At 40.9% G+C, this 26,992-nt stretch overlaps 1 protein-coding gene across 1 annotated transcript in view; it reads left to right on the top strand.

The window, feature by feature from the left end:
- The window catches only part of piezo1 (piezo-type mechanosensitive ion channel component 1), a 263,867-nt gene that overhangs the window by 63,440 nt on the left and 173,435 nt on the right, over positions 1-26,992 (top strand). The window contains exon 4 of the mRNA XM_043707516.1: positions 2,974-3,093. Within this exon, the coding sequence (XP_043563451.1) occupies positions 2,974-3,093 (120 nt within the window). The remainder of the gene's footprint in view (positions 1-2,973; positions 3,094-26,992) is intronic.

The raw sequence follows: 26,992 nt of genomic DNA on the forward strand, positions 1-26,992 counted from the left end.
ACTTTCTCCCCACCCCCACCCTCCTCTCGCTTATCTCTCCACGCTCCAGGCTCGTTGCCTTTATTCCTGATGAAGGGCTTTTGCCCGAAACATCGATTTCGAAGCTCCTTGGATGTTGCCTGAACTGCTGTGCTCTTCCAGAACCACTAATCCAGAATTACTTAACAAGGGCATTTATGGATGGGAGCAAATGCAGGCCTTTCCAGTGATGCCTACATAGCATGAAAAAATGTTTAAAAAGCACATCAAGGATTATTGCTCATTTGATGTAATATTCAGTAATAAACACCCGCAGCTATTTTTCTGAATTTAGTGCAACTCAGAGGATTCTGGCAGAGAGTTCCAGGAAATATGCTTTGCAAGGTACTTTCTTATGGAAAATTACAGAAACAAAATAAATTAGTGAATGCTGTTGTTTCTCTGGTTGTATCCATTTTCAGATAAGTGCTTGCAGGTTTTGAAGGCAATGAGATTTAGAACTGTTTACAATATTTAAGGCCGTGTTGCTCAAATTTCAATTTATTTTTAGAGATGTGTAAACATCACAAGTTTTTGTTCTTAGTTTAGATTTCTACCTTTGCCTGAATTAGTTCTGGGAAGCTGCAACAAATGCATTTATCAAACTTCACTTCCACCCCTCTATTAGATTTCCAGGTTATTTTTTGATCTTGAAGTTTTCTGCTGAGTTCAGAATTCCAGCAGAAGTTGACATTGCCATTACAGTTGCCAATGCCATGTCTACTCAAGACAGCTTGTCAATATTCACATCCAACTTCTCTGCTGTAATCTCCATGTACGTTGTACTTATTCTTGGAGTGAACCTCCGTGAAAAAGGCTATGCAGTTGATGGTATTCAATTGACAGGCTGGGTGGGCGTACTTATACCGTACCTGTTTTTTCTTCTCTTTTTTTTGTGAATAGTGTGGTTTTCTTATTAACTCTTTGAAATTGAGGAAATCAAAGATGGGAACCATAGCGAGCAGAGAGACCTGGATAAGAGGAGATGAAGATTTTGTTGGTGTGACAGCAGAATTCAAAGGAGACTTGCACAATTGAACAGACAGAAAGCAGGAATGTAGGATTGAGAGCTTGGGGAGCTTGAACATTTGAAAACTGAGTTGGAAGCAATCTGGGGCAAATTTATTTTCAGGAGTAGGCAGTGATAGAGGAAGGAGTGTATAAGGGGTGAAAGAGTCTAGAACTTGTTTTGAGACACTCCTGTTTGTTATTGAACCTATGGAAATAGAGAAACCAAGCTGAGGTAAATATGCAGCAGTGAATATGGATAGCAGAATTTACATAGAGGGAGAGGTTTGGGGGAACAGAAGAGAATAGACTGAAATGGAGAGTCAAGTCACATCGGATGAACTGTTGAATGCTTCAGTTGACAGAAGAAAGAGCAAAGGAGAGACCATTCAGCTATGCCAGAGAAGATCTTGAGTTATCTCGAGTCAAAAATTGGAGGAAGAGAAAATGTAAAAAGTGAGATCAGCGTGTGCAGTGGAGAGCATAGGCTCAGTTGAAAATTGAGGATACATTGAGGTGCAGAAGAAGACTGATTGGTGCCCAAGGCTGAGTGTAGTAAAGCTGAGAATCCAGAAGTGCACTGTTGTACATTTCCAACATGCCTGTACCGTTGTCCTTAATTAATCTATACTTTGTGAATGCAACTTGTACCATTTACCCAAGTCACAGGGCTATCCGAATACACTCAGACTGTTTAGTGGCTACAGAGTGAAGCCTGCATCCTACAAACAACAGGAAGGTGGGCAGACATAAGTGTGGGGCTACAGACCTGAGGAAATGGAATGTCTGAAAGTCCAATTTGGGCTGGGTGTGTAAAAGTTTGAAAATAAACAGCTGTTTATGTGCTAGTCTGGTATCCTATTGGAACAGCTCCAGACTATAAATACTGAGGTTAAATTTTAATTCCCCTACTAGGTAGATAAAAGTAAGTAGCCATTTATCATTTTAAATCTAAACGATTGTTGTGATTTGAAACTTGCAGCTTTAAAAGCCAGAATAAGTGCCAGCGTCATCCATTTACGTGAATTGGAGACCTATTATGTCGATAATGCCTCAATCCAATATTAATCCGTGGTGAAACCACTATGGTTTTTCTGCTAACTGGAAACAGTTCACCTTTTCCTAAGACAGAGAAACAAGATCAAAACTTTCTTTTGTGGGGGCTAATATATGGAATCTTTCTATCCCAGATGGAAAAACCAGTAATTGTTGGAAATGAACACACTGGCCTTACTGAAGCTCCACTTTGAGGTACACGAGTTGAATCAGCCCAGTATGTCTTATTTGCAACCTTTAACCTTTCTAATTCCCTCTCAGATGGGACCCATGAAGGATGTTAGTGATTTTCTGCCCCGTATTCTCTCCAGCAGGCTCTGCTAAAGCCCATTCTCTACCAATCGCCAATCCTTACCACCTGGCATCTGCTGTGTGCCTTCCAGGCCCATTCCAGGTGGAAGTGGTTGGCACTCAAATGTGAATTGATAGTCAGAGAAAAAAATACTGTGACCTTCTGCTGCTTTTCCTGTGTGGGAAATCAACTCAACAAAAGGAGTTCCTGTTGGAAAATTAAATTTTCTCTCTCACCATGGTTTTTCTTTTCCAGCACTAAGAGTTGCACCTGGTAATGTACTCTAGGGAATGATTGTACATTGTGAGTGAAGCATGAATAGGTTCATCTGGCTCAGTGAGATTTTCTAGGGAACAGGTACTGCTTAGGCCCTGGGCTATTTACCCAAGCTTCCATCAGGAAATAACCTTGCATTTGGAACCTTAAAGACCATGCAGAAACATTTATAAATGGAGATACATTCATTCAAGGCATGAATTTGTTGAACCTGGTTTAATTGATTAAAAGTCTGATCACATTGTTGATTATTTGGAAACTATTTCACAATATCAATTAAATGTTTTCCAATTTCAGGTTGTAACTGCCTTTTCTTTCACCAGGTCACACGGGTCGTTTAATTAAAGCATTGCTAGGAACCAGCATTCTCTTCCTCTGCGCACATGGGGGTTTTCAGATTACTCTGTATGTTTTGGCAGATGAAGGTTTGTTGGGAAATAACTGTAAGTATGAACGAATATTAATTTTTCTCTATTGGTAGTGGACTGTGATTTACTGATGTATTTGCTTTTCCATGAGATTCTGAAAGAAATAATCTTGCTGTGGTGAACCAGCCATGTGTTTTCAAAGTATTTGGAGACTTTCTGATGCTGTTCTGCTGCTGGTGATACCCACAATTGAATTTGAAAATGTGAAAAAAAATCAAAACTTTGACCTGCAATAAGTCTTTAAAATAACTCAATCTTTCGTAATGATGAAGCCCAGTCTTATATACATTCTGATTGTATTCTGAGTCTCAAATATTGGAAAAATCATACTTTAGGGTTAGAAAGATGAAAGTTATTTGTTGAATTCAACTCTCTATGTTGCTTTGGGCATTATTGAGTTACATGTAACACCTAGTTGTTTGGCTCAGTGTTGAATGTTGCTTCCCAGAATATTTTTTTTTGTTAATATTTTTATTGAGAAAAAGATTTTGAATATTTTACAAAATTATAAAGTGACCTCAAAATAGTATAATAGTCTTATAATATAACAACAATAACAGTAAATAAACTACTACTCTACTCCACAAACAATTGAGAAGAAAGAAAAGAATAAAGAGGAAAATAACCTATGCAAATACAATTCAATAAATAACCAACACAAAGAAAAGAAACTAAACCGAATTGAATCAAGGCAAATTAAGTTAAGTTACAACACTCAGCAGAATCTCACCAAAGCTCCCCACCACTGGGACCAGCAGTAGGCAAACTCATATTTGTTCAGAGTTCTTCCTTCCAGGGTTCCCCGGCCCACTAGACACAACCCTCACAGCTACACAAAGGCCCTGACCAATATAGCCGACAAGTCTGCATCTATATAGTTCAAAAAGGGCCGCCATGTCCTATAAAAAAGTTCCATTTTCTAGTGCGCCATACTCGTGAGGAAGTCCAGGGGCATGTGCTCCATAACTAATCTGCACCACCCCGAGAGTCCCAGGGAATTCTCCAACACCCAGCTCATCAGAATGTTCCTCTTCGCACAAAATGAAAGAATATTAACAGTTTCGTCCCATGCACATCCAAAGAGGGGAGATTTGGCAAACCCAAGAAGAGGGACACTGGATCTACCTTGACCTCTGTTCCCAAGACCCCTTCCAAAACACTCACTATAGTGTCCCAATACCTAAGAAGCTTGTGGCGTGACCACAAGCAATGAGTAAGAGCACCAATATCTGTTTTATATTTGGGGCATACTGGGGACACTCTTGTCTTAAATTTCGCAAGCCGCTCTGGTGCCAAATGAGCCCTGTGGAGTATCTTCAGTTGCATAGCCTGCGTCCTATTGCAAATCTAAATCTTCCTTACATTCTCCCAGATACTTTCCCATGCCTCTGATGAGATCTCCACCACCAATTCTTGAGTTCAGATTCTGCACAGCCACTCAATGTCCTTCGAGACACTACCTGCTAATAAATGATAGAGAGTGTTGACCGAGAGAGTACCCTTGGACTGAAGTACTTTCCTCTCCGTATCTGACTTTTGGGACTAAAAATGTAGTCTTTTTCTGTATAAAGTCCCTAATCTGAAAGTAACGAAAGAGGTCCCTCCTAGATAGTTCATATTTCTAGCTTAGCTGCTCCAAAGACATCATGACCTCTCCATCAAATAAATCTCCCAAACAGGAAACTCCTTTAGACTCCCAGAGCCTAAAGCCAGAATGCATCAATCCTGGCTGGAACTCTAATGTTCCTACAATGGGAGTAAAAGGGGAAGTTTATTATAAATTGCCCTCACCTTATTGCATCATTCTCCATTCTTTAACCGTGTTAAGGAAAATTGTCCATAACAGTCCTCATCATGTCCATAAACAACAAATTAATTGGGGGGCGTTTTGCCTGGGAGGCCTCGATGTCCAGTCAGATTGACCTGGCAAGCCCAATCAGTCACATAGGATAATAGAGAACTTAATTGATATTTCTTAAAGTCTGGGAAATCCACACTTCCCATCCCCTGCGGAAGCTGCAAATTAGCAAGCTTAATAAGAGGCCACCTCAGTTGAAAGAACTGTAAAGCCTCCATAGTGCTTGCCTAGGCAGCAACAAAGGGAGCATTCACGTGGGATATAATAAACGAGGGAGAACATTCATTTTGAACAGAGCTATTCTACTCAACCAGGATATCTCAGTGCTGAATGTCCTGTCTTATCTTCTGTAGCAACTGCACAAAGTTAGCTTTATACAATTGATTGAAGGCCGTGATGATTAAAAATGCTGAAATACAGGAAGCCTCCAATTTTATACCCCAAAGACTAAGTAGATTAATCACTTGTATTAAACAGAATATAGATATTATTGGGTCATTTAGAAAGAGAAGACCATCATCTGCATAAAGGTGATCTAATGCCCTCGTGATTCTACCTCTGGGACAGTTATACTTGGGTCCCTCTGGATGGCCTCTGCCAATGGCTCAATCACCAATGTAAATCGTAACGGTGAAAGGGGGCACCCTAGTCGGCTGCCTCTACCGATACTAAAATTGTCAGACCTTCTACCATTAGTGAACCGCTGCTTTAGAATCACTCACCTGGCAAAAACCCCTCCAAGACCAAACCATTCCAGGACATAAGAGAGGTACGGCCACTCCACTTGGTCAAATGCTTTCTCTGCATCCAGGGAGACTACCAAGCCCGGAATCAACCCTTGCTGGAATACCTGGACCCTTCTAATATTATCGATAAGACTTGTGGCCCCGAATAAAACCTGTCTGGTCCTCCTTTACGATGAAGGACAAAACTTTCTCCAATCTCAACACTAGCATTTTCGACAAAATTTAAAATTCCACATTTAATACCGATATGGGCCTGTACGATGTACAATCCTGTGGTGCTTCCCCTCTCTTAAGAATAAGATAAATATTTGCTTCTTTCAGAGAGAGTGGGAGGCAGTCCTGACTGTATGAATAATTGTACATATCCAACATGGGCCCAGCCAGCATGTTTATAAGCTCCTTATAAAACTCACTCTGAAATCCATCTGGGCCTGGCGCTTTACCCCTCTGGAGCTGCCTCACCACCTCCTGTATCTCTTAAATTGTCAGTGGGGCATTCAAAAGAGAAGCCTGCTCTGAAGTTACACCTGGGAGGTAAAAGGCCTTAAAAAAAGGAGTCCATCTTCACCAATCTGTCCTCAGAGCTCTCTGACTGGTACAGCTCAGAGTAAAACTTCCTGAATGCTGCGTTAATATTTTTTGGAATTGTAAGTGAGAGTACCAGCACACTCTCTAATGGATGCTAGATATCTACCCGGTTTATCATCATACTTGAATAACCTCTGTTGTGCAAAGGAAATTTCCTTCTTTGCTATCTGAGTGAGCACCGCATTCAGAGTAGCCCTAAGGGCTGTAATCCACTGCAACTTGGTTACAGATGATCTGTCAAAGTATGCTCTCTCAACTACGTTCAGCCAGGCCTCGAGCAAATGCTGCTGCTCAGTCCTCTGCCGCTTCCGGGTCACCAAGTAAGAAATAATCAAACCCCGTGCGTAAGCCTTGGCAGTCTCTCAGAGCACCGACGGATTACTGGCTGTACCCAAATTAATGTACCAAAAAATTTTAAATTTCCGTGAAAAATACTCCATAAACTTGCTATCCTTCAGGAGGAAAGGATCCATGCACCAATGCCGCGAACCTGTCCTACCACCACTGGCCTTAACCTCCATGTACATTGCCACATGATCAGAAATGGCTATGTTCCTGATTCTGCAAGGCAGCACCGAATTCAAAAAGGCCAATGGGGCAAAAAACACATTAGTCCTCGTATAACACTTACGTGGGTTTGAGAGAAAGGTGAAATCCCTACCTTCGGGGTGAAGACATCTCCATACATCCATCAACCCCAGCTCCCTGTTCAGGTCCACCAGCTGCCTGGATTGCAGGGATATACCCACAAGGAAAGTATCTTTATCCTCTTAATCAGTGAATGACTCCCCTTAACATTCCAAGTCCACCATTTAATGAACAATTAGCCATAGCCATCCGAAACAGTCCGTTATTCCCCCCCCAGGAGGAAGAACACTACTCATAGTGCAGTGAGTGAAAACAGTAAACAATTTGTATAAACTTGAAAATACAACTACCAAATTAAAACTTCTTACAACTACTTCTACAATGAACTAACATATAACACAAGTGAAAGGAGACCTTCTCCCTTGTTCACAGGGGGCACTCATACTTCCCACTAACCCCTCTATGGCTCCTTCTGGCTGAAGCTGCGCCCTAAACCAAGGCAAAATAAAGTTTTAAAAAAGTTATGTGTGTCTTACAACAAGAAAATTAGAAGTGGGCATTCGACCCTTCCTATCCATACTTTGACCTTAGGGAATCATAGAGTCATAACACCCCCTCACCTCCCCCAACCCAACCACCACACCCCCATCCCGTACTAAGAGAGAAAGAAATAAAAAGGATATGATAGAAAAACAAAGGATAATGGGAGGGGAGGAAGAAGGGAGAAGAGAGAGAGAGAGGGAAAAAAAGGAACCCCCACATATTAAAAAAACCCAAAACCAGGCAAACAAAGTGAACAATATTGTCCATATTTTTTGAGCCAGCCAGTCTATTTTAAAGTCTCCAGAAAGTCCTTTGCCTTTTCCGGTGAGACAAAATTAAACGTGGATCCTACGTGACTGAAACGTAATATTAAAACAGAACAATACAGCACAGAACAAGCCCTTCAGCCCACAATGTTGTCCTGACCATTGATCCTCATGTGAGGTAAACCTAATGTACGAACCCTCAAATTTCTGTGACCATATGCATGTCCAGCAGTCTCTTAAATATCTCCAATGACCTCGCTTCCACAACTGCTGCTGGCAACGCATTCCATGCTCTCTCAACTCTCTGTGTAAAGAACCCGCCTCTGACATCCCCTCTATATTGTCCGCCAAACAGCTTAAAACTATGACCCCTCATGTTAACAATTTCTGTCCTGAGAAAAAGTTTCTGGCTATCAACTCTATCTTTGCCTCTCATTATCTTGTACACCTCCAATTAGGTCCCCTCTCTTCCTTCCTTTTTCCACTGAGAAAAGTCCGAGCTCAGTCAACCTCTCTTTGTAAGATAAGCCCTCCATTCCAGGCAGCATCCTGGTAAACCTCCACTGAACCCTCTCCAAAGCATCCTCATCTTTCCTATAATAGGGCGACCAGAACTGGACACAGTATTCCAAGTGCGGTCTAACCAAAGTTATATAGAGCTGCAACAAGATCTCACGGCTCTTAAACTCAATCCCCCTGTTAATGAAAGCCAAAACACCATATGTTTTCTTAGCAACCCTGTCCACCTGGGTGGCAATTTTAAGGGATCTATGTCCCTGCACACCAAGATCCCACTGTTCCTCCACACTGCCAAGAATCCTGTCTTTAATCCTGTATTCAACTTTCAAGTTCGACCTTCCAAAATGCATCACTTCACATTTATCCAGGTTGAACTCCATCTGCCACCTCTCAGCCCATCTCTGCATCCTGTCAATGTCACGCTGCAGCCTACAACAGTCCTCTATACCGTCAACAACACCTCCAACCTTTGTGTCGTCTGCAAACTTGCTAACCCATCCTTCAATCTCCTCATCCAAGTCATGAATAAAAATTACAAAGAGTAGAGGGCCAAGAACAGAGCCCTGTGGAACACCACTCACCACTGTCCTCCAGGCAGAATATTTTCCTTCCACTATCACTCGCTGTCTCCTGTCGAACAGCCAATTCTGTATCCAGACAGCTAAATCTCCCTGTATCCCATTCCTCCTGACCTTCTGAATGAGCCTACCATGGGGAACCTTATCAAATGCCTTATGGAATATTGCTGAATATTTTACAGAGTATTCAAGTTCCTCAGCCTCCTTTTTACCTCACCAAAGGCCTTCCTCTTGCGGATCACGGCTGCAGAGATGTCTTAGAAAAGCATAATTCATGATCCTTTGTATATCAGATTCTTCTCCAGTGCTCTCGAAGCTTCCAGCACCACTTGCTTGTCTCTGTAATGCTGTGTCCGCACTAGGACCAGGCGGGGTTGCTGGTCTGACTCAGGCTTGTGCACTGTGACACACTGGGCCCACTCGACCTGCATCCGGTCTACTTCAACTTCCAGCATCAAAAACTGCGGGAGCCATTGTTCCATGAAGCCAACAAGCTGGCTGCCTTCCTCCTCCTGTTCCGGTAGCCCGGTCAGGCGGATGTTCTTCAAGCTGGCTGCCTTCCTCCTCCTGTTCCGGTAGCCCGGTCAGACGGATGTTCTTTGAACGGCCTTGATTTTCGAGGTCATGAACCTGCTCTACTAAGGCCTGTGCCTGCCGTTCCATGGCCTGGATCTGACCTGCTGAGGAGTATGCCGCGGTTTTGGAGGCTGCGGTCTATTGCTCCACCTCCAAGATGTGCTGCCCAAAACAGTGGATCTCCTGGTCATGCTTCTGCAGCATAACTGAGATCAGTTCCAGACTGGTCTGGGTCTCCTCCATCACTGAATCAATCTTCTCTCAGAGTTTCACAAACTTCGAGACCAGGCTCTGCTCCGCAGTTAAGTCCCCTGGGGCGTTCACGGAGGCTGATGCTGCAGCCGCAGGCATGTCCGTTGTTGCAGGGGATTGCCCTGCTGGTTGTGATCCTCATGATCCTTTTCCCTTAGTCATTTTCCTTACTCACTTAAACTGACATACGGCAATTCTGGGGATCAAAAACTACCAATTTTTACCACAATGGTAAGAAAGGGAGGTTGAATGCACCACTTTGTCTGGGTTCTGGTGCAGAGCTCAGCAGAGCAGATCTACTAGATCGCTACCATCTTGGATCTCCCTAGAATACTTAAATGTACAGTAAGTTCCTAATTCCAACAATAAACAAAATGTAACGGTCTGTATCGTTGCTGTCCAATGTTATGCCTGAAAAATCGTTCTTCATATGAGTGAAGACAGCAATTGTTGGCAGATGTTTCACTATGAAGGCCATCATAGTTGAGTCACAGGGGCCAGATGCATACAGCCAGGTGATTTTTACACTCCCTTCTGTAACATGGGAACCCTGGAGTTGGTTATGCCCTCCCCATTAATGTCCAAACTGAAGAGGAAGTGAATTCTCCCAGTCAAGTTGGACATCCTCTGCTTTATGACACCAGGTGTTTGTGTTGCCCACAAAGCTCCTTGGAAAGACAGAGTGTTCTTCTTTAATCTTGGTGGCTAGATTTTTCTGTGGTACTCTGTGTTACCCATTTTAATTAAATGGATGCTCAGACCAATAATGTCCTTTTGAAGTGCTCTTGCTTCCTAAACAATAGGAAAAGTCTGCCAGATGGTCACCTGCTATTCCTTCCTCTCCCATTTCTTTCGATTTCTGCTAAGTAATTACTATTTATAAATTGAGATTATTTTTAAATAATGAATCATTACAGAAGTGTAGTCAGTAGTTAACAAAATAGGATATTTCTGTTTCTTAGCATAAACTCTTGTGATTAACATGCACATCTTTTTAATGGTTAATCTAATGCATGTTGATTGCCAAAACTATTTAGAATTAGTGAGGCCCCACCCCTTCAAAACAAAAGATAGAATTAGTGAGGCAGACATGGACAAGAATGAGATGTGGGTGGGAGATCTTGAGAGAAGGGACAGCAAAGGCAGGGGGAGAATGAGGAAGTCTGAATCATGTTGAAGCAGTATGTGGCAAGAACGCCAGCCATTCAACTACAGTCAATATTGTTTTAAGGAACTCAAAATGTCCTTCAAAGGCTTGAAATGAGTTAAGAAGTAACTTTGTTACCTGTCTTTAATTTTCATGCACATGATATTTACTTCTGACTTTCTGGGTAATGCTGTTTAGTATAAGGTCAAATGAAACCCCGTTGCAGGTGTTGGTGGTGGGGGAGGGGGTGGAGAGTGAGTGCATGAGAGAGAAATACAGAGCTGTTGGCCAGACATCAGCAACAGAGGAATTGCTAAAATCTATTCTAAATGGTGTGATAACTGGACGCTTAGACAATTGGATTTGGAGAATTGGGCAGAGTCAGCATGAATTTATCAAGTGAAATCATGTTTGGCAAATTGCTCAGATTTTTTTTTGATGATGCAACTAGGAGAAAAGATGAAGCCAAACCAGTGGATGTATTATATTCAGATTTTCACAAGGTTTTTTGAAATGGAGGAGGTTACTAAGCGAAACTAGAGTACCCAAGATTGAGATATATACTGGCATGGATTGAGAACTGGTTAATGAACAGAAAACAGACCCCAGGATTAAACAGGTCATTCTTAGTTTGCAGACTGTGACTTAAAGGTGATTGCAAGGATTGATATTGATATTCTGCCAGAACATTTTGATGTTGATTCACTGTTCAAAATGGTGAATTCAAAATGGTGAATGCATCATGTTGAAATCTAACCGTATAATTTAGAATGAGTCTTGATCACAAACTAAGTGCTTGGTTAACATCATGGCGTTTAAAAGCCATTACAATTTGTGGGATTTATTGAAGCAGGCAGAGGTATCAAATATTGATTCTTAAATGCTATGCTGCAAACAAAAGTTTAAAAAAGTCATATGGCCATTTTCTCCCAAGAACATCCATTGTCCCTCCCATTTCAGCCTTCCAAGGCTGCTGTGCTGACTCTGCCAGAGCGATCAAATCTGGGGACATTTCACTGGTGGTGAGTGGTAGGGGATGGTTTAAAGACAACATAATTGTGCCAACATTGGGAGAAATAAATGCAGTCAAATTAAATATTGAGGTATATAGTGAAACATGAAAGCTAGCAACTCACTATCTTACCAAGCTTCTTTGCCAGCACCCTCCAAATCTGTGACTGAGATCGTCTAGATACATGGAAACACTACCACCTGAAAGGTCCTCTCCCACTGTCCTACACATCAGCCTGACTTGGAACAATATCATTGTCACTGGCTCAAAATCCAGGAGTACCGTTTTCAACAGTCCTTGTCTCCTAGACTGGTGCTCTTGAGTACCTAACTACTGAGATCTTGGAACCGCAGGGTAATGCGACCCACAAAGCCCCTATTATCTGCAGATCACCACTTGCAATGAGGAGGAACTTGGGAGTGGGGAGGGAATGTGTAGGCAGGACTCACTATAGCCCAGAGTGTCCAACATCCAGGCAGTGTTCCTGCCCAAGCAAATCTGACATCCCAGCTAAGGATTTGCACCTAAAGGGGGCAAGATGAGAAAATGGATTGTAAATAAGCATTTTTTTTTTTAAGATAGTCTGTTCCACTAGGTTCTGTCTTGAAATACAGTCTCACAATACCTTCCAATTGTCTTTCTCCTGTGGCGAGCTGGGAGTACTCACTTGTCAAGCCAGCCTGATCAGGACTGCTGGAAACGCACTGGCATGGGTCTGTAATCCCTCCACTTCCCTCTGCACCGCAACCATCCCTACCCCAATCTCAGGAATGTAATCCTCTCTCCCATCCTGGGACAACAATCATCCTTTTCCCCTCATTTGGGATTAAACTCATCCTCGCAGAATGACAAACACCCCTAGCCTATGACCTGCTTACCCTAAAATCCCACTACACCACACACACACAGACACACACACACACACATTGCTCTTTGCCCACCTACCCTGCAGACATCCCAAATCCACTCGCTTACTGCTGAATGGAGGCCTCCGATCAGACGGGAACAAGGTCTCAAAGTACCCTCCTGAGTTTGGGGGTGGATTGAGAAGGACGTGAGAGAGGAAAGAGAAAGGAATGAAAGGTGGGGGTAACAGGAAAGGAGGAGATCATAAGTGAGAGGGAAAGGGGACAGAATGGGAAGACTATAATGTTTTATAATAAAATAAGTATATTGATACAACTAATGGTAATGTCACTGTAATAATTTGTCAATGCTAAATAGCCTTACATTTCATACCACTGTAGCTGAGACTTGGAAATATCTCAGCGACTCTGTGATCTCTGTTTAGAATTGATCAGGAGATATCCTCTACGCTAAGGCATGCCTTATTGTGTTTTAATGCTTTTCTTTCCCTGAGTTGGTTGCTGGACACCTGAAATGCAAACAAATAGTGACAATCAATGTGTGACTTCATTTCAGGGTCATTGATTTTAATAGATCATGATTAAATATTAACCGATGACTGAATGAACAGTTTGGAATGCTGTTGAGCACAAAGTGATATCAAAATTTTCTGATCAAGTAGATTTCTACACATTAAAGTTATTAAGGGATTTGGGGATAGTGTGGGAAATTGGAATTGAGATGGAGACCATCAATGACCTCATTGAACAGTGCAGCCACTTGAGGGATGAAATGGCCTATTTCTCCTCCTATTTCATCTGCTCCTAAGCACCAATTCTGCTCATTGACTAAAACCTTGAGTTTTTTTAATGATGTGCTATGAAAACGTAACAATATTGGCAACAAAAGTTTGAATTATTATGCAACCCAGAGCAAGATAAACTCAAATTCATTTCTAACCTCCACATTAATCATCATATTTTTTAAAACAATCTGACAGCTTCAAAAGCTGTGATTTATAAGTATCCAGTGAAGAAGTGAACTGTACATCGTGGGAGGAAAATGGATATATTTCTAAATCTCTGCTCATTCCTGAGCACTTGGGATAACTGAGGGTGGGTTTGGAATTAGTTAGGGAACAGAAATGCAGTTCCTGACCACTCTTGGTGATTCCTATTGCGAACATGTGTAGTCAATTGAGATGTTGTTGGTGATCAAATAATTTAGTGCAATTTAATGTTATTCCTCGGACGTGGGGAGAAAAAAAAACTGTAGTTGCCTGTCACCCAGGAATGATCGTCCAAGGTTCTTTGCCTTGGGAAGGAGAGAAATTGGCAGAGAAAAGAAAAGCTAACAAATTAGTCCTATCTAATCATAAATCATGCGTAACTACTTTGGTAAAGAACTTAATGGAAATTATGATCTGCAAAAGACACTTTTTTTTCATCAGCATCTGGCACTTTCACTTACTATCCCACACAATAATCCTATTTATACCAGAACATTGTGTAGCAATGCTGACTTGGTCAACAGTTCCATTTTAACATTATATTTTTGAAGTACCATTTTAATTTTTTATCCAGTACAATGGATACACCAACACTTGGAAAATTTAATATTTAATGAGATCTGTGAATATGCAATTGTTCTTTCATTAATTATACTTTTTTATTATAATGTCTGGTGCCCAAATTGCCAACATATTACAGTGGGAAAGGTGCTCACCGCTGTCACCATCAGTGATATAGTGTTGCCAAACAGTTGGAGATGCTTCACATAAATTCTCTGACACCAATCCTCCTTTTTGGTGTTTATTTAAGCCACTAATATCAAGTGGGGAAGGATGCCCACACAAAGTCTTTGACAGAAATTGGGTTCAATCTTGAGAAGACATAGAAGGTATATTACGTTGTACTTATTATCCTGTTACATTATTTCTTAGATTCATGATATCTTGCGATACATCAAGCTCAACTTACAGTCAGTACACACTACTGTTAATGAAATATTCTGGTACAGACAGGACTACACTGGACATGACAACTCTGGTTCATCAATCATAGAATCTTGGTAGTGTGAAAGCAGGCCATTTGGCCCATCAAGTCCGCATTAACCCTCTGAAGCAGACCCAGATCCTCTACTCTACCCCTGCATTTCGCATGGCTAATCGACCTATCCTGCACCTCCCTGGACACTAGGGCAATTTAGCATGACCAATTCACTTAATCTGCACATCTTTGGACTATGGGAGAAAACCAGAGCACCCAGAGGAAACCCATGCAAAGTCACTCGAGGGTGAAATCCAATCCGAGTCCCTAGTGTTGTGAGGCAGCAGTGCTAGCCACTGAACCACCATGTTGTTCTGTGCCAGTTAGAATGCTGATTAACTCCTACCAAGAGCAGTTTGTTATATCCTGATAGGTGGAGCTTATTTCATGATGTCAGTTACCCTTTAATGTGCTAACCAACATAAACAACACTTTAGCATGCCTCATTAGCAACACTCTTGCTTTTGGAGTCATGAATCATAAGTTTAGTCACATTACACTGTCTCAAGCACAAAATCGAGGCTGAGATGCTGTCTTTCAGATGAGAAATGTGTAACCTGTCCTCTCCTGTGGATATAAACATTCTTATGACTGGGAGGTTTTCATCTATATTTTCTGTACGCTTGACCTATTAACAACATAGTAGCGCTTTCAAATTGGGCTCCTTAGGGTTCATTTAAGGACTTGTAAGCTTTCCATTAATAATGCTGACTGGTTAGAGGTCTGGTCATTGTGTACTCTTTCTGTAAGTGCTGCACATATTTCTTTTTTAACACTTTCCCTCCACCATGGGCATGGCCACTGAGAGAACCTACAATGTATCATTTGCAGACAGTACACACAATGTGTAAGGTTTAAACGATCAACTGAGAGTCTTCATGAAGGCTCAGTTCTGAAAGAAATGTCAAACAATTTGCTTTGATATCTATGGAAATGTTACATTAATATTAGGAAATGTTTGTTTTTTGTAACGTGATATTTTCCTTAATGTTGAGTGTAATTAAAAAAAGTCTTATTTAAGATAAGGTGTTGCTGGCAAGGCTGATTATAATTCATAGTTCTCCTTGATAAGGTGATGATGAGCTGTCGTCTTAAATTACTGCAATCTGTTGGCAACAGGATGGCTCATTGGTTAGCACTGCTGCCTCACAGCACCAGGGACTCAGGTTTGATTCCACCCTCGGGTGACTGTCTGTGTGGTGTTTGCATGTTCTCCCTGCGCCAGTGTCGATGGGTTAGTGTGGACTTGAAGAAATGAATAGCCGGTTTCCACACTGTAGGGATGCTATGGTTGCATAGTTCTGTTAAGTTCAGAGTTATAAGATTTTGACCCAGTGATAATGAAGTACTACAGACTACTTTGAGATGGTGTTTGGCTAGAATTGTCAGCTCTGGTTAGATGTATTTATAGAAACATTTTAACTTCAAATAACCTTTCCCAATCAAATAAACTTTTTTCCTCATCAAGAATTTTATCACTAATAAACAAAAGTATATAAAGGAAAAAAAAGCTATGATTTTTCTCCTGGGTAACTCAACCATACACAGGAGATTACTTTTCACATTTGGAAGCCTCCAAGACAATCTTGGAACTGGCAATTGTATGTGTCTTTCAGAGGAAACCTGGATGTGATGGTATTCCCACTTACCTGCAGTTATTGGATGTTTTAGTTGGTTTATCAATGACTTCCTTTACTGGAGATTTGTTTTATGTATGCTTTACAAAACAATACCACTCATTTTAAATACTCTGTTCTTTTTTGGTCATGCTTATCTGTATTTATTTTTTAAAAACCGAACAGTTTCAACTTTTCAAATGACATGACCGTTGTGAACAATTTTAAACAACTTTTTGACATTATGCTTTTATTTGCTGTTAATGAAAATTTGTTGTTATAAAGTCATGGTTGGTTTATGTTATTATTTGTAATATTTAAACCATTATCTTTATTCATCATATTGTTTGCACTTGACATAGTGAAAGTTTAGTAGAGAAGAGATTTTTTTGCAAATTGGGATCAGGATAAAATTGTAACAATAATTTGAAGGAGAATAAATTAGAGAAATTAATTAGTGCAAAACTCAGGAATACCAAGAGAAAAGACACAATTAGCTAGTTAGAACATGATGAAATGTGGATAAAACGTGAAGAACTAAAAAAGATTCACTTAAGAATTGGCTCCAAATCAATTTGTTGACCTTTGGTCTTTTAATTCAAAACCATTTAAGTATTCCCAGCCAAGAACCTGAAAACACATCATCTGATTGTTGTTGATTCTACTTTTCCATATGAGTTCTTATCCATTACTCTCCAGTCAGCTGTTGAACTTATGAAACAATATTTCCTTTGTCACTCAGAATGCAGTCAAAACATGTTTAAACAATCCGATTTTGAATGGATGCCATGATATTGGTTAGTGCCAAATCCCATCACAATTTAATTTGGGACTCTCTAATTTAAATATTAGATTCAAACACTGAAGAGGCATTTTCCATTTTGCTCTGATGTCACATTGCCAGCCAGAAGCCTCCTTCACTCCATTTAAGAAGCCATCCTAACATATGATAATGACTTTGACGTGTATTCGTGGACACTGGGAAGCGATGTGGCATGACTAGTTGGAGTTTCTGTGCTCACCTAGTGGAGATTGAATTGTCAACACACTTTGCTTATTACTTGGAGATGGATTACATCACAGGCATTGTTGTCATTGTTGCTTTTTTTACAAGTCTTGCATTTATAAATAAAAGATGAGGATAGTCTTTATTTACACTGCCAAATCCTTCCAAAGCATCATGTGCCAGAGCCATTGGCAAGATCAATCAGTCTTTTGTGGGCTGATGCATTTTCAAATGATTTAGGATTTTAATTTATTATGATTCACTTAACTCAGATTAACGCTGGGAAAGGAGACAGTGGCACATGAAAATCCCACACTTTTATCATCATTAACTTGCACCATTTACTATTCAGACCAAACAGTAATATCCCTCCTCTCACTTATCTCTCCACCCTTCAGGCTCTCTGCCTGTATTCCTGATGAAGGGCTTTTGCCCAAAACATCGATTTTACTGCTCCTCGGATGCTGCCTGAACTGCTGTGCTTTTCCAGCACCACTCTAATCTAGACTCTAGTTTCCAGCATCTGCAGTCATTGTTTTTACCTAGTAATATTCCTTAGGCTCATAAGCACCAAAGTATTAGCCATTTAGAGCTAAACAAGATAAGTTTTTACTGTAATCTTGGATAATGAGAACCAAATCTTACAAGTAAATACATATACAAGTAAAAATATATGTATATTGTATTGGAATTATCTACAGAATAATCTTACTGTGGCATGTTAGGTTATTTAAAAAGGATATAAAGATGGGCATGTGGCTTCTAGTGAGTAAGGAACTCCATAAAATGGCACATAAAACAAATACAAACCATTTCATATCTTTATCCTGAATTCAGGTGAGCCACTTCAATGATATATTGGAAGCATAGATTGTATGGTAGGGACTGTGTGAAGAGCATGGGCATCTGTCCTTAACAAAATCTTCTAAAGCATTTAAACTAGTGTGACAGGGGAATGGGAATCAAATCAATAAGTCAGCATGTGGAGTGATCAAGGAGAAGGTAGACGTTAAGTCTAATAGAAAGAACAGGCAGGGCCAGGGTAATAAACATGGCAGGACCTGCGGTCTGAAGTGTATTTATTTTAATGCAGTGAGTTTAACAGGTAATGCAGATGAGCTTAGAGAATGGATTTGTACATGGAACGATGATGTTGTAGCCATTACAGTAACCTAGTTGAGAGAAGGGCAAGACTGGCAGCTCAACATTTCAGGGTTTAGATGTGTCAGGTGTGATAGAGAAGGATATAAAAGGGGTGGAGAAATTACATTACTGATTAAGGAGAATGTCACAGATATGCTAGGAGAGGACACCTTGGAGGGCTCATTCAGTAGGGCGATATGGATAGAACTCGGGAGTAAGAGAAGTGCAATCACTATGATGGGGTTATACTATAGGCCTCCCAATAGCCAGGAAGAGACAAAGGAACAGACATGTCAGCAGATCATGGAAAGCTGTAAAAGTGGGTTTGTTGTAGTGGATGATTTTAATTTCCCCAATATTGACTGGGACCTCCACAGTGCCAGGGGCTTAGATGAGGTAAAATTTGTTAGGTGCATTCAGGAGGGTTTTGTGGGATAATATGTAGAAAGCCCAACTAGGGAAAGGGCCTTACAAGACCTCGTACTGGGGAATGAGCCTGGCCAGATAATTGAGTTTCAGTGGGGGACCATTTTGGGAACAGTGATCATAATTCTGTAAGTTATGACAGTTATAGATGAAGACTGATCCTCAGGTGAAAGTGCTAAACTGGGGGAAAACTATTTGCAACAATATTAGGGAGGAACTGGAGAAATTAGATAAAGAGAGGCTATTTGAGGGTAAATCCACATCTGACATCTGGGAATCTTTTAAAGGCCAGTTGATCAGAGTTCAGGATCAGCATGTTCCTGGAGGATGAAAGATATGGATGACAAGATTCAGGAACCGTGAATGACAAGATATTGAAATATTAGCCAAAAATAAAAAGGAGGCAAGTGTAAGATTTGAGAAATTGAAATCAGACTAGGCTAGGTCCCCTAAGGAATATGAAGGTAAAAGAAAGAATTAGGTTGGCTAAAGGGGGCATGTAATTTCATTGGCATGATCAATTAAGGACAATCCCAAGACATTTTATATGTATATTAGAAGCAAGAGGGTAGCTGGGGAAAGGGTAGGTCCACTAAAAGGATAAAGAGAATTTATACGTGGGACCAGAGGAAGTGGGTTAGATCCTTGATGAGTACTTCATATTAGTATTCACCAAGGAAAAGAATATGGATGATGGTAAGATTAGGGAGGATTATACTGATATTCGATAGCATGTCAATATTAAGAAAGGGGAGGGATGTTTGATGTCTTGATAAATTTTAAGGTAGGTAAATCCCCAGGGCTGATGGGATTGATAACAGGATGCCAAAGAAGGCTAGGCAGGAGGTTGCTGGCACCTTGACAGAGATCTTTGTATCTAATTTAGCCACAGACACAGTTCCAAATGATGGTGAATAGCCAATGTTGTTCCTTAGTTTAAGAAGGGCAATATGGATATCCAGGAATTTTGGCCAGTTAGCCTTCTATCAATGGGAGAAACATTACTGGAGAAGATCCTGAGGGATGGAATTTACTTGCATTTCGAAAAGAATGGACTTATTAAGGAAAGTGAGCGTGGTCGTGTGGGGGAGGTTTTGCCTCTCAAATTTGATTGAATTTTTTGAGCAAGAGACAAAATTGATTAATTAGGTAAGCCAAAGGATGTTGTCTACATGGACTTTAGTAAAGTATTTGATAATTCCCCTCATAATAAGCTGGTCCAGAAGATTAAGTTATATGAAATCCATGGTGTGTTAGTATGTTGAATAAAAAAATTGGCTTGGTCATAGAAGACAGAGGAGAGTTTAGATTAAATTAGATTAGATTATTTACAGTTGTGGATGGTATTTTTCTGACTGAAGGACTGTGACCAGTGGTATTCTGCAAGGGTCAGTGCTGGAATTTCTGAAGTTTGTAATATACATAAATGGTTTGAATAAAAATGTTAGTGGTCTGATTAGTAAGTTTACAGATGACACAAAAATTAGAGGAGTTGTGGTTAATGAGGAATGTTGTCAAACAGTACAGCAGGATATAGATCAGTTGGAAAGTTGGATGGAGAATTGGCATACGGAATTCAATCTCGACAAATGTGAGGTGATGCAGTTTGGAAGATCAAATGCAAGAGTAAAGTATACAGGAAATGGCAGAATCCTTAGGAGCACTGATTATACAGAGGGATTTTGGGGTGCAAGTTCATCGCAACACAAATGGGTAAGGTACTAAAGAATCCATATGGTTGGGGCATTGAATATTAAATTTGGCAAATCATGTTGCAGCTGTCTAAAACTTTAGTTGGGCCACATTTGGAGTATTGTGTCCAGTTCTGGTAGGATGTGGAGGCTTTCAAGAGGGTGCAAAAGAGGATTGTCAAAATATTGCCTGGACTGGAGAGTATTAGCTATAAGGAGAAGTTGGACAACCCTGAATTGTTCACTAGTGCATCAGAGGCTAAAGGGGCAACCTGATAGTGATATCAAATTGAGAAATGTGGATACGGTGGATAGTAAATGTGCCAGCCTCCACCACTTCCTCTGGTAGCTCATTCCATATACACTCTACCCTCTGGTGAAAAAGTTGCTCCTTAGGTCCCTTTTAAATCATTCCCCACTCACCCTAAACCTATGCCCTCTAGTTCTGGGCTCGTGGAATATGTTTAGATGTTTAATTATGTGGGATTCTGACTAAATGATATCTGATCACTAAACTTTCATACATGTTACTGTTGTTTGTGGGTCATTTCTTTGTACACATTGGCAACATGATTTGCCAAATTTAATATTCAATGCCCCAACCATATGGCTTCTTTAGTACCTTACCCATTCTGTGAGAGGAGAGAAGTTTAAAGGAGATGTGCGAGGCAAGTTTTATTTTTACACCAAGTGTGGTAGATGCCTGGAATGTACTGTCAGAGAAGGTGGTAGAAGCAGCTATGATAGCAATGTTTAAGAGGCATTTATACAGACACATGCAGAGGCAGAGAATAAAGGGATCTGGACTATGTACAGGCAGATGGGATTAGTTTAGAGTGGCACCATGGTCGGCACAGACATTGTGGGGTGAAGGGGCAATTCCTTCCTGCATTATTCTATAATCATCTATCCATTTTCCCAATTTCAACCACAGACAGAAATAACCAAAAACATCAGGACAAATAGGTGAAGCATCAACTTTTAACAAAGGAAGTGGTGAAAGACAAAATAAAAATGAACATTCATTTGTATAGCACCTTTCATGATCTCAGAATGTCCCACAAGTCTACAAATAGTAGCCATAATGTATTGTTGGCAACAGCCAATGTGTACAAAGAAATGACCCACAAACAACAGTAACATTTGTGAAAGTTTAGTGATCAGATATCATTTAGTCAGAATCCCACATAATTAAACATCTAAACATATTCCACGAGCCCAGAACTAGAGGGCATAGGTTTAGGGTGAGTGGGGAATGATTTAAAAGGGACCTAAGGAGCAACTTTTTCACCAGAGGGTAGCGTGTATATGGAATGAGCTACCAGAGGAAGTGGTGGAGGCTGGCACATTTACAACATTTAAAAGGCATCTGGATGGGTATATGAATAGGAAGAGTTTAGAGGGATATGGGCCAAGTGCTGGCAAATGGGACTAGATTAATTTAGGATATCTTGTTGGCATGGATGAGTTGGACCGAAGGGTCTGTTTCTGTGCTGTACACCTCTATGACTTTATGACTCAAGTATTGGCAATTGTGTTCCTTTGGAAAACAATTGGCAGACACTTCTATGTCAACAGAACTTTCCAGCAATTTAATATTGCTTTCTGGTTTGCACAAAGGATCATAATCTCATCTTAAATTCTCACAAACTGTGACATACGGGTTAGCATCTTTCTCTTTTACAATTGAGTTGCAATGGCATCCCATCATGTAAGGGTTTTCTTTTCAAATTTATTTCTTTTCTGAGAAAACTATAAAACACAAACATCCTTGGAACTCATTGTTTTCAAACTTTGTTTTGTGACAATAAATCTGCTGAATGTTCAAAGTCATTACACTTCAAAAGAAATTAATTGTGCACAGCAATTTCTGATGTTTGTATGATAAAAGGTTATGTAAAGGCAAGTATTATATCGTGAGAGTAAAAAACTACCACTCTTTCTTCAACTCAATCCTCTGGCTTTCAGGAAAAAAAATTCAATAGTTGCTTAAGAGGCTACAATGGGGATTTCTAAACTTTTGACCTTCAGACACAAGTGTAACTTCCACTGTCCAAATAGAACACCCGCAAACCATTATGGAATATCATTGTTAATAATGTAAAGAAGTCCACAGCTTGGACAGCCACTCCCTCCCAATTTCAAAAGACAGCAGATAGTACAAAGCAGTGAATATTGCATTCTTAGTCTATCTTGCTCTTGAAATCATACTGGAGTTACTAAATATATGGTATGAAAGAATGAGATGAACAATTTATTTGGATCTCAATGGTGTTCATTGGACCACTTTAATGTACTCTACAGCAATGGCCTGTTTTGAGTAGTCCAGATCTGGCTGAAAGTCATGTTGGTGTTTACAAGATGCACAACAGATTCCTACTCTGTTTTCTGTCTGTTATCAAATCATTAATCAATGCCAATACATTACCTCCTGTCCTATGTGCATTAATTTTCTAACCAGCCGTCTATGGGAGACTTTATCAAAAGCCTCCTGAAAATCTAAATGTACGTTCCTTCAACTTCTTTATCAATTTTATGAATATTTTTAAAACCTCCAATACTGTATGTTCATCAAATAGAATGTCCCATTCACAAATCAATGATGACTATGTCCAACCAGATCATTATCATCTGTGTTTCTATTCAATCAATCCTTTATAACGGATTCTAGCATTTTGCCGACTGCAGATGTAAAGCCATCAGGTCTTAGTTCCCAGTCTTTTTTTTCCCTTTTGCTCCCTTTTTAAATAGGGGCATGACATTTGCTACTTTCCAGTCTGCAGGAGTTATTCCAAAATGTGTAGAATTTTGGGAGATAATGGTCAATGTATCAAGTATCTCTATGGCTACCTTGTTCACCACTCTCTGGGATGTAGAATATCACCTCTTAGGGATTTTTCCATTAATTTCTCCATTGCAATCTTGATACATTTCTTGGGCTAGAGATTAAACTGTTGATTTAGAATCAGAATATATTTTATATTGTTCAAAAAGCTTTTGATTTTCGAATTCACTCATGGCTGGCTGGTATCATCAATACTATTGCCAGAATTTTGTCAGGGCCCCATTGCCTTTGCAGTTTCCTGTACCACCAACCATTTTGTGATACCATGTGAAGTGAATTGAATTGGCTGATCTCTGGCATCTGTGACATGGGAACCACTGGAAAAGGCTGAGATGGATCCTCCACTGGGCACTTCTGGCTGAAGATTGCTGTGAATGTTTCAGCTTTATCTTTTGCACTGATGTGTTGGGCTCTTCCATTGTTGAGGATGGGGATATATGTACAGCTGTCTCCTCCAATGAGTTGTTTAATTGTCCACTATCATTCATGACTGGATGTGGCAGGACTTCAGAGCTTAGATCTGATTCATTGGGAGATCTCCTGGCTCTGTCTATCACTTTCTGCTTATGCTTTTTTGCATGCAAATAGACCTGTTTGAAAGTTGCACTGGTTTGACACCTCATTTTTAGGTATGCTTGGAATGTACTCCTGCACTCTCCACTGAACCAGGGTTGATCCTCTGACTTGATGATTATGGTTGAGTGCGGGATATGCCAGGGCATGAGATTGCAGACTGTGTTGAAGTACCATTCTGTTGCTGTTGAGAGCTCACAGTGCCTCATGGATGTCCAGTCTTAACTTGCTAGGTCTGTTCAAAGAGCTGTCCTATTTAGCACAGTAATAGTGTCACACAAGATGATGGAGAGTATTCTAAATGTGAAGGTGGGACTTTGTCTCCACAGACTGTGTGGTGGTCACTCTTACTGGTACTGTCATGAGCAGATGTATCTGCAGCTGGCAGATTGGTATAGATGAAGTCAAGTAAGATTTTCCCTCTTGTTGGTTTCCTCAGTACCTGCCACACACCAAGTCGAGCAGCTATGTCCTTTAGGATCTGACCAGCTCGATCTGTAGTGCTGCTGCCGAGCCACTCTTGGTGGTGGACATTGAAATCCCCCACCCAGAGTATATTTTGCATTTTCCCACCCTCAGTGCTTCATCCAAGTGTTGCACAACATAGATAAGTTACTGATTCATCAGTTGAGGGAATACACCAAAGTCAGCAGTTTTCCTTGCCCATGTTTAACCTGAAGCCATGAGACTCCATGTGTTGAGGACTCCCAGGGCAACTTCCTGCCGACTGTATACCACTGTTCCACCACCCCTGCTGAGTCTGTCCTGCAAGTGGGACAGGACATATCTGGGGATGGTGATGGTAGTGTCTGGGACATTATCTGTAAGGTATGGTTCCATAAGTATGAACATGTCAGGCTGTGGCTTGGCTAGTCTGTGAGACAAGGAGAAGGTGAAGACTGCAGATGTTGTAGAGGCAGAGTCAAAAAGTGTGACATTGAATTCAACAACTTCAGATGATTATCCCATCTCGACCCCTCTATCTTCATTCTGCTCTGTAATTTTATTTCATTCATTTTATTTATCTTTTTTAATATTTATTTTCACTGTTCTGTACCTCTTATTTCTTGATTGTCTCTCTTTCTCTCACTCCCCACTCTCCCATCACCTTTTTCCTCTCCTCTTCCCCCTTTGCTACCCTTCTCCCCTGTTTTTGGTATTAGTAATAACATTAGCAAATTTGCTGATGATACTAAGCTGGGTGGCAGGGTGAAATGTGAGGAGGATGTTAGGAGATTACAGGGTGACCTGGACAAGTTAGGTGAGTGGTCAGATGCATGGCAGATGCAGATTAATGTGGATAAATGTCAGGTACATCAGGTAGTGAAGAAGGCTAATAGCATGCTGGCCTTCATAACAAGAGGGATTGAGTATAGAAGCAAAGAGGTCCTTCTGCAGCTGTACAGGGCCCTGGTGAGACCACACCTGGAGTATTGTGTGCTGTTCTGGTCTCCAAATTTGAGGAAAGACATTCTGGTTCACGAGGTCAATTCCTGGAATGGCGGGACTACCTTACGCTGATAGATTGGAGCGACTGGGCTTGTATACCCTTGAGTTTAGAAGACTTGAGAGGGGATCTGATTGAGACATATAAGATTATTAAAGGGTTGGACATTCTGGAGGCAGGAAACATGTTTCCGCTGATGGGTGAGTACCGAACCTGAGGACACAGCTTAAAAATACGGGGTAGAGCATTTAGGACAGAGATGAGGAGAAACTTGTTCACCCAGAGAGTGGTGGCTGTGTGGAATGCTCTGCCCCAGAGGGCAGTGGAGGCCCAGTCTCTGGATTCATTTAAGAAAGAGTTGGATAGAGCGCTCAAGGAGTGTGGAATCAAGGGTTATGGAGATAAGGCAGGAACAGGATACTGATTAAGGATGATCGGCCATGATCATATTGAATGGTGGTGCAGGCTTGAAGGGCAGAGTGGCCTACTCCTGCACCTATTGTCTATTTTCCATTTTGCCTCTGCTCCACCCATCCACCCCATCCCTCACATATTTGTCACACAGCATTGGCTTCAGCCTTGGTCATTCACAGCTCCTGAGCTCCCTATAATCTCTCTGTGCACTGTCATTATCACCTCTTTACTGCTACCTTTTGCTTCTGGAGCCATGACTCACCTTCTCTCAGCCTCGTATAAATACCTCCCTATTTCTCTCTTTTTTTTTTAAAGCTTTGACAAAGGGTCAGTTAGACTCGAAATGTCAGCTCTTTTCTCTCCTTACAGATACTGCCAGACCTGCTGAGATTTCCAGCATTTTCTCTTTTGGTTTCAAAGTGTGGTGCTGGAAAAGCACAGTAGGTCAGGCAGCATCTGAGAAGCAGGAGAGTTGATGTTTCAGGCATAAGCCCAGTTCTTTAAATATTGGCACTAGCCCCCATGTGTTAGTAAGGAGAGTTCTGAGGCTCAATGGGCTGTTTCTGTCATTGTCTTTTCTGGTGCTGAGGTCAATGGCAGGTGGTTTGTCCAGTTTCATTTCTTTGTTGAGACTTTGTAACAATTAATACAACTGTGTGGCTTGCTAGGTCATTTCAGAAGGCAGTTGAGAGTCAACCACGTTGTTGTGGGTCTGGTGTAACATGTAGACCAGGTGAGGATGATAGATTTCCTTTTCTGAAGGACATTAGTGAGCCAGATGGGTTTCTCTGACAATCATCATGGTTTCACGGTCGTTAGATTCTAATTACAGATTTTGAAAAATTGATTCACCATCTGCTGTGGCAGGATTTGAAGCCGGGTCTCTGGGACATTACCTGAGTTTCTGGATTAATAGTCTAGCAATAATGCCATTACCTGACCACTACCACAATATCGCTATCACTGACTTTGACTCCACATTTTTTTCAGCATCTAAGCCTGAGATTGTGTGGAAAAAGTGAGGATTGCAGATGCTGGAGATCAGAGCTGAAAAATGTGTTGCTGGAAAAGCGCAGCAGGTCAGGCAGCATCCAAGGAGCAGGAGAATCGACATTTCGGGCATAAGCTCTTCTTCAGGAATGAGGAGGGTGTGCCAAGCAGGCTAAGATGAAAGGTAGGGAGGAGG

Source organism: Chiloscyllium plagiosum, chromosome 17 (genome assembly GCF_004010195.1).
Source record: "Chiloscyllium plagiosum isolate BGI_BamShark_2017 chromosome 17, ASM401019v2, whole genome shotgun sequence".
NCBI lineage: Eukaryota > Metazoa > Chordata > Chondrichthyes > Orectolobiformes > Hemiscylliidae > Chiloscyllium > Chiloscyllium plagiosum.